This window comes from Fringilla coelebs, assembly GCF_963513975.1.
Source record: "Fringilla coelebs genome assembly, chromosome: 6".
Classification (NCBI taxonomy): domain Eukaryota; kingdom Metazoa; phylum Chordata; class Aves; order Passeriformes; family Fringillidae; genus Fringilla; species Fringilla coelebs.
The window spans coordinates 51,611,339-51,620,421 of NC_140034.1; the positions used below are offsets into that span (position 1 = coordinate 51,611,339).

Consider the following 9,083-nt stretch of genomic DNA (forward strand, 5'->3'; position numbering starts at 1 on the left):
ATCAGTTTTATCTTTAATTGTTACATTCCAAAGGGGATATATGAAAGTTAGTCATCCAGCAACTGTATAACCTCTGAAGAGAGATGAGTACAGAGTCACAGATAAAAAAATACACCTAACTCCCAAGATGACAGGTGCTAGAGAAAGTATGTGCCTTACACCATCAATCCAGACAAATGCAGGAAGATTTTTGTAATAAATATTTCATCATATACTAACTCCTGAGACTTTACCCATTAAAAGAAAGGGAAAGATTTTATAAGAGCTATCATATACCTACAATATATTAAGCTGTTAAAGCGAAATAGAACAAAATGTCAACACTGTCTTGAATGTGCACTGCATTTGAATTTATCTACATCACAGTACTTGAAATATGCAGCTCCAGGAGTCAGTGTCCACTTATGTTTCACCTCAAGTCTGCAGACATCACTTGCCATACAAGCGTCTTGAAAGTACGAGTGCAAGAAACCAAATGAACACAGCCAGCAGGGTTTCATTCTCTGAGACCAAAACTACACTGCAAGACTTTGATTTCCAGTACCTAGCATCAATCAGCAGAAAAATCCAAGTATATTTACAAAAGGTCTTTACATAAAGTGATTAGTGAGTTGTAAGTTATTACTGTGTTCCCAGGTACTTTTTAACCACATAAATAGTAGAGAGAAATATATAGTTAAAAACCACCATAAAGTCACAACTGTAAATAATGTACCACAGTGGCAACCCAAGGTATCTTAGGGATTGTTTTCTTTTCAGTTTTGTTAGGAAAAGCCATTTGAAAACGTAAAGATTTAAGCTTTTGGTTAACTAATCTGTTTAAACTCCTTCCACTCCAGTACATCCCTTCAAAGTTCAAATACTTCTTTAATTTGCTTTGTTTTTCTTTTTTTTTAATCAATAACAAATCATTCAAGAAAACTCTTCTGAATTGGCAGGATCAGGAAGACTTCTGTCAGCACTTTGCACTAGTCCACATGCCTGGAGTTCCTTCCCTGAGCGCCCTTTAGCTGAGCACGACGTGCCGGTCGAAGACGGACTTGCGCTGCTCCTGCACCTGCAGTTTCCAGCGCTGCTGCGCGTACTCCACCTTGTTGAGCACGTTGGCGCGGCTGCGCGAGCGCGCCAGCACGTCGTGCGCGTTGGCGAAGGGCTGCTGGTCCTGCAAGGGCAAAACACCACTGTCACTGCTCACAGCTCACAGCTCACAGCTCCCAGCTCCAACTCTGCTGGGCTGGTACATTCCACAGGATGTGGAGGCTGCTTCGGTTTGGTCTTTCTTTAAGGTAAATGAGAGATGTCCCAACAAGCTGCCCAGTAACAATGACCAAGCAGGTTTTGGAATTGTTGGAACTGTACTTCGCAGGAACTTCCACAGATTTCCCAAAGAGACCACACTTCATTGTACTATCAATTACCTGCTGCCCAGGTAAGCTGCAAGATCACAGCAGTCTCGCATCCATTTGCAGCCCAGAGCAGACCCAGGCACCCCCATAACTGTGGTGAATGCACTTCACAACTGAATTGGGGTCAGTTCCCTGCCAGCTCCTGGCCATTTCCTGCCAGGCAGTTCAGGATGTTCACACACAGCTTCTATATCAAACCAATACACTCTGATGTTTACCAAACTAAGCCTATTGTGCTGAGCTGTCTGAAAGCACAGTGTCAATACAGCTGTTTAAGTGACACAGCTCAACAAGAACCCAGTGCTTGTTTAACGTTTACTCTCTCTGTTTTCTAACAGTACCTGCAAGGCTTTATTTTCTGCTAGCAAACATAGCCAAGTTATAAACAGTAAGAGTTTGAACTGAACTTCTCATTTGGCTATTAAACTGCTCGGGCAAAGTCATGCTGCTAAAGCTACATCAGAAAGCATCATATGCATAATGAAAAGTAACATATTTATGTCCTATATGAAATAGCTGTCGTTTTGTATCCCTACATTTCACATCCTTTTTTTTTATCAGAACACTTTTGAAGACACTCACATTAATGGATACTTTCTGATATGACTGCGCAGAGCAGCTCAATGACAACTGTAAGCTGTACACAGATTATCATTAATGATATCTATTGAAATGATTGCTGAGTCCCAAAGCCACAATGAGCATTAAAAAAAATATCCCCATAGAGAACATAGACAACAGACAAGCCCTGATCAAAAGAGCTACTATGTCACCAAAAAAAGTTATACAATTGGAAATACCTAGAATGGGCATTTAACATGACACAGGTCACTTCATTCACAGGGAAAAAAAAAAAAGTCATAATAGCAACACATGATTTGCTACTGTAAAACACATGATGGGAGAACACAGGACAGTCTAGATCATACTGGCCTTCCTGGCAAACGACATTCTCAGCTCCAAGGCTAGATACTGTCAATTTCTATGTAGACAATAAGGGGGAAAAAGAATTTAAGCGGAAAGAGGACTACAGAAGTGGCTTACATTCATCATTTGCCACTACCCCCAATGGGCAACAACAAAGAGTGAACACACTGCCTTGAAATTCAGCTAGGAAATCCATGGATATGGGATTTTTGAAATGTGACAAGAATATCTCAAGAACTTGCAAGAGGGAAGGCAAGAATGGGATAATTCATAAGGGACCTTAAATTATGTTAAGTTCACAGAACAGAACAGCTACAGCAAAACATAACATTGGTTAAGATGGACCCAGACTTTGAGGTAAATTCATTCTGCAGTGAATCTGAACTCTGACATGGGACTTATTTCACTTCTTCCACTTACAATCAAAAGACTAACTCATATTTGGAGGCATTAAGGTAATTTATCTAAGCTATAAATTTGTTTGAGATCTAGCATACAGCACCAGCTCACTTAATTCAAGCAGGAGCTGCCCAATTTGCTATAAGAATGCACAAAGAGGAAGAGTCATTCAAATACTTCCTTTCAAAAAGAAAAAAAATAAAACCAACAAACACTCAACCCAAAATCCTCCTAGAGGTGACTGGGAAAATCTTACTTTGTCAATACAAAGACAGTTGATACATGTCTACATGTACCACACAGGGAAGTTCAGAAACAAGGGGACAATTGTCAGCCATCTTCACTTAAAAAGGTGTTTCTGTTTGCTAACAGGATAATCAAGTATTCAAAATTCAGCATTTTCATAGATAATAGCTTTTATCAGCTATGCTTTATATACCCTGATTTCATAACAAAAATATGTGATTATTACCCAGTGCTAGAGACCAGAAAGGCCAGTAATGACAGAAAATCCTGTCACTAATGGACTGCTCCCCTTCTTCTCCCAAAAAAAGCTCTTCTGACCTGTTGGAATATACTGTCACATTCTCATTTCTGACTGTAATACTGAGAAATTATTTCAGCATCCATTACTGTTCTGTTTCTTTATAGCAATTTCTTCTTGAAGTTTTAGCATCAAGAAACTCAAACTGGAACAACAGAAGATACAACCCCCGTCTTTTCTTTTTGTAGACAGCAATCTAAGCAGTAAACACTTCCCATAAAAATGATGCCTGGCAAGACTGGATCATTAACTCCTAAAAAGCTGAACTCCTATATATTCTTCCCTCCATTCCTACACTGTTTCTTCTCTGTGAAAACAATCTGTGCCTAGAGCTTGCACAACTGAAGCAGTTCTCACTGCTCTCCAGCCCAGTGAAAAATGAAAGAGTGGTTTCACAGAAGTCATCACATACCTTTCTTTCCTCTCCCAGCAGGAGAAGCATTTACACTGCCTGGCAAAAAAAGCTGCTCATCCCAAATAATTAATTATCAACCAACCATCCCAATTTTCATGCTAACCAAGTGCACAAAGACTCTGGTGGACTCACCCCAATGTCTTCATCACTTTGTATGAGCTGTGAGTGTCCAAAGAGGCGCCTCTTCAGGATGGGTTCCACCAGGGTCAGGTACACCATGTACAGAAGAAGCAAGCCCAAAATGGACAGGTATATGATGATTGTCACCTACATAATGCAAGCACAGTTTATGCCACGATTGTGATATTTCCCCCCAAGTCTCACAACAGGAAGCAAAGACCAAAAGATGAGTACAGGCAAAGTTTGATCTTTAGTAGTATCACCAGATGATTTAAAACCCAGAACAGGAAAACCAGTACGACATGGTTGTACTGACAGGAAAACCACGTACAGGAAAACCAAGTACAACATGGTATTAAAAGGGTTTAGGGCAGCTTGAAACAGTGAGACCTTGCAAAGAATCTTAGGCTATGCCTTTTTAAACAATTCAGTGTTACAACTCTCACTTCCATCAAGACAACTGTCCAGCCTGGCCATTAAACAGGTGACAAATCTGGGGCATCTCCCACTGATCTCCCATTGTCTAGCACAGACCCGAATTCAGTCACCAAGCAAAACAAAACACCAAACTTCTAAAATCCCAAAATAAAGTAGTCTGTGCTGTCAAAAACCAAAAGACATTCTGCAGTCTATTCACAGCAGTCCAGGCCTCAACGGTTCCAATGGGACAAGAATGTGAAGAGCACAGAAAACATTTGTTAGTACAAACACAGATAAAGAAAATTTACAGTAAGAAAGTAAGGCAGCTGTATAATGAGAGGCCCTCTGAAATAGCAAGGAAAACAAAGCACAAAGCTTGACAAAATGTCTTAGAACACTCAGAATTTTAGCAAGGTGTAAAGTCTGACCTCAAAAATTGAGATTTCAATAAAGGGTCTCAGGTTCACTTCTTCAGCTAAAGTTTGATGCTACTGTTACTGCTCAAGATTGAGAGCAACTACTACAAAAAAAGTTATATTTTAGGCTGCCTTAGAATAGTTTTCCCTTTAAAAATAGCATTTCTCTTAAAGACAATAGACATATTTACTAAACAGCTGAAGTCTTTGATATATGCCAACAGAATTACGCTGCTTACCTTAATTGTGACTGAGCTTCTCTCCTCATATTTGCACTCACAACGTAAACAATAAGCTTCTACATCAGGTCCAGGGACAGGCATAGGCTCCACCACATGGAGACAATCACTGAAGAAACACAGAAACTGCCCAGTCAGTTTTGAGCTGGCTTTAGCTGAGCTGTTCCACTCTGCTGCAGGAACTGAGAAACTCAGCTTGCTTAAGTTCAGTTGTTCTAAACTGCAGGTACAAATAAATCAGTACAGCACAGTTATGTAATTTAAATGAGAAATTCAGCTACTGACAAGCTGCTAAACAAGTTTTAAGATCTTTCTAACTCAGAACAATGTCTTCATTTTTCAGAGAAAGTATTAAAGCTGTTAGCAGAACAAGACCAAGGATATGAATCCAGCATAATGCATCATTTGACACTGACATCATGGATAAAAGTAAATTTCAGCTACTAATTCCCCTTCTTTCTTCACCATACTCAAAAGAGCCTTATTCCATCCTTTCACTGTCTGAAGGGAGATTAGCTTCTCTTTGACATTCATGAATTGAATTTCTTTTTTCTTGTCATCACAAGGTACAGACATTGGGGAAATATAAAAGAAAGTCAGTTGGGTGGTTTCTCTAAGCACCAAGACGGTGAATAAAGAACACTCAGCTTTCAGCAAAAGCATTTGACTTAATAGATTACCAAATGTAAGTCAGTCTCCTGTGGAACAGTGTGGTTGACAATATTATGGGCTCTCCATTGCACAGCATTAAAACCCAGCTGCCATGAGACAACTGCTTCCAGCAACAACTTACATAATGCTGGTCTTTCTGCTGACTCAGGTTGTTATTCAGAGTTCAGACCCCAGGTCCCTGCAGAGCACTGACAGAACCAGAATCCTGTTTCACCTTTCTCCTGGTTACCTCAGCGCTGGCACAGTCAGCAGCAGGTAGTGAAACACAAGGCCTGAAGTGACAGCAGCAGCCTGGCACTCAACACTTTACTGGGCTAAATTACAGTGCTGCAAACACTCAGCCAGGCACCAGCTCATCTCTTCTGTCTTGTTTGTACTTCTTCATAGCTGCAACTGCTGAGTGCCACCTCACAGCCTCTGGAGAGGAGTGGAAGGTTTATTTTTCTCATTTATGTGAAAGCAGAGCTACATTTCCCTCTGTGGAAGAATGCAGCATTCAAGCTACAAAAATCAAAAATACATGCCAGGCACAATCTGTCAATTGCTGTTCCTGTGACTGAAAGCTTGTATCAATATACTGCCCAAATACTGCAGAAATCTTGTATGTTGGTTAAGTACAGTAGAAAGTCTTACTGAGAATATAAGAAAGATTAATATCGGCATTTTTTCTTCTACAAGTTGCTAAAAAGGGCAAAATCTACTGGAACCTCACAAAACTCCAGAAGCAACAGTTCCTAAATGATGGGATGGTTTCCAAGAGTAGAGCAAGCAAAGACAATACTCCCAAGTCCCAGTTCCAGGTTTGTGCTCCCTTGCCTTTACACCATTCCAAGTCACTGGATTCAAAACCCATCACTTTCTTCCCTTCTACTACTTCCAAGTCTAAATAAACAATTAAACATGCAAGTAAGCAAACCAAAACAGAAGACAGGGTAAAATCTACAGGGTTTAAGCCTTGTCCCTTGCTAGAACTGAATTCTGGAGTACTTCTGAAGTAGAAGCTCCAGCAAGTTATGGAAATGCTCTGCTTTGTCCTGGCACCACCACAGGAGATTCATATGTAATCTCTACAGAACAAAGCTTTAACCAGTAAGATTATTAATTTATTTTCATTTTGTATGTGCCACACACACTCACCAGTCTTTCTGTGAAACATTTTTGTTGTAAATATGGCCTGAGTGGTCCTTGTAAGGAGGGCAGATGCATTTACACCGGACATCCTCAGAGTTCTAAAAGTGAAGCAAACAACACACTTAAAACAAATTATCTTATTACATAATTTATATTGTCAGGGGTACAGAAGGCATTCTTCACATATGACTTGAAATATTTAACACAAATAACTTGCAAGTACCTCTGAGCAGTCTTACTCAGGACTTCCTACAAGTTTAAGAACAAGAATTATTTCAGAATTACTAAGCAAGTAGAGCAATTTGTCAATTAACACTACTGTTTGAGATAGAAACACATTCTTGAGGGGGAAAAATGGAGTTTAAGCTCATTCTTCTTTCTAAGAAAAACCACACATGCAGAAACTGCTGATGTTGATTACTCAACTACTCAACTCACAAGGACAGCTGCTTGTCAGATAAAGTGATGAGCTTAAAAGGAATGAAAGAATGCTAAGCTTATTTTAGCAAATAACAAGAGACAGAGGATAAATGTGGCTTATCTAAAGTTCAAGGCAATTTCTAGTGGCATTACAAAAGAATGTGTGAACAAGTATTGGTAATGGACTCCTACACCGAGCAGCCAAGTCAGAGTAACACTGAGCACAGGTCAGTTGGAAAGCCCTGACTGCACTAGCACAGAATCATAGAAAGCTTTGGGTTGGAAGGCATCATCCAGTCCCAACTCCCCTGCCACAGGCAGGGACACCTTTCACTAGACCAGGCTGCTCAAAGCCCCGTCTAAGCTGGCCTGGAACACCGCCAGGCTCAGGGCATCCACAGCTTCTGGGCAGCCTGTGCCCGTGTCCCACCATCCTCACAGAGAAACTTTCTTCCTGATATCCAACCTAACCCTATCCTCTTTCAGTGAAAAACTTTGTCCTGACACTACCTGCCCATGCAGTCAGTTCTTCTCCATCTCTCTTACAGATTTCAGGTACTGGGAGGATTTCAGGTACTGCAATTAGGTCACCTCTTCTCCAGACTAAACAATCCCAATTCCCTCAGCCTTTCCTCACAGCAGAGGTGCCCCAGCCCTGTGATCCCTTCCATGGCCTCCTCTGGATTGGCTCCACGTCCTTGCTGTGCTGGAGAGCCAGAGCCGGGTGCAGCACTGCAGAAGGCTCTCAGGAGAGCAGCGTAAATCCACCCCACGTACCACACTCTACACCAAACCTGCTCTCCCCGCGGAGGAGTCAAACCGCTGATTACCACTAAAAAGGGGAAAATCCACAGGTGTTTGGGGACAATTCAAACGCGGGTGCAGTGACTGTAGAAGACCCGGTGTCCCTGCCCGCCGCAGAGACCCGCGGGGCCAGTCCCGGCTATGGAGGCAGCAGGGAGGGCCAGGAGCGGAACGCCTGCACCCCGCGGCTGAGCCGGGCAGCGAGCGGAGCTCAGCCCCGGCCAGCCCCGGCAGCAGCAGCTCCATCTCCACTCGTAGCTTTGTGTGACGGGGCACCACGGCAAAGCGACACCAACGGCTACGAGCTTACGGGGAGCGCAGGAGCCGGGGCCGGCGCCGAGGCCGCGCCGGCGGGCCCTGCTGCTCCGCCGAGCGGGGCAGGGCAGCGCCCGCACGAAACCACCGGCTCCGGCCTTCCCCTACAGCCGCCCGGGGCCGGGCAGCAGCGGGGCCGGGGAGGCGGGACCACCCGCGGGAACCGAGCGCCCGGCGGGGGCGGCGGACGGAGGGAGGGCCCGCTACCGGGAGCACCACCGTGACCCGGCCCCCCCGGCCCCGCTCACCTTGGCCTCGGCGCCCAGCCCCGCCAGCGCGGCCAGCAGCAGCAGCGAGCAGAGGCGCGCCCCGTGGGCCGCCATGTCGGGCCCCGCCGGTGTGGCCGCTTTACCGCCGCTTGTGGCTGCCGTGCCGCCGCCGGGCCCCCGCCGCCATCACTTCCGCCTGCCGCCGCCTCACGTGGGGCGCCGTCCGCGCGTGGCGGCGTCCCCGCGGGAACGGCGGCCCCGCACCCTGGTTCCGGGCCGGCCGGCACAAACGTGGTCCTGGAACGGTGGAATCGTCAGGGATGGAAGCGACTTCCAAGGTCATCCAGTCCAAGCACCTAAACAGCACTGTAACCACTAAACCGTGTCACCCAGCGCCAGGTCCAGAAACGCCTTGAACATTCCGGGGATGGTGGCTCCACGTTCCTATGCCTGAGCATGCTGACAGCGAATTTGTTCTAGTGTGTAATCTGAATATCCCCTGTCTCAGCTGAAGGCCTGTCCTTCGAGTCCTGTCGCTGCCGACACGGCAGAAGAGAGCAGCCCCCAGCGCCTCTCAGGCAGGCATGGGCAGCCGTGAGGCCTCCCCTGAGCCTCCTCCAGGCCTAACAAACCCAGTTCCCCTGCC

At 44.7% G+C, this 9,083-nt stretch overlaps 1 protein-coding gene across 1 annotated transcript; it reads right to left on the bottom strand.

Moving 5' to 3' along the window:
* Positions 1–8,643, bottom strand: TMEM9B (TMEM9 domain family member B). The gene is made up of 5 exons (XM_084207494.1): positions 8,477–8,643; positions 6,696–6,787; positions 4,887–4,995; positions 3,824–3,958; positions 1–1,162 (listed from the first exon to the last, which is right to left on the bottom strand). Exons 1-5 carry the CDS (start codon positions 8,549–8,551, stop codon positions 1,007–1,009), a joined length of 567 nt encoding a protein of 188 aa, XP_084063620.1. The 5' UTR covers positions 8,552–8,643; the 3' UTR covers positions 1–1,006.
* Positions 8,644–9,083: the final 440 nt, after the last annotated feature.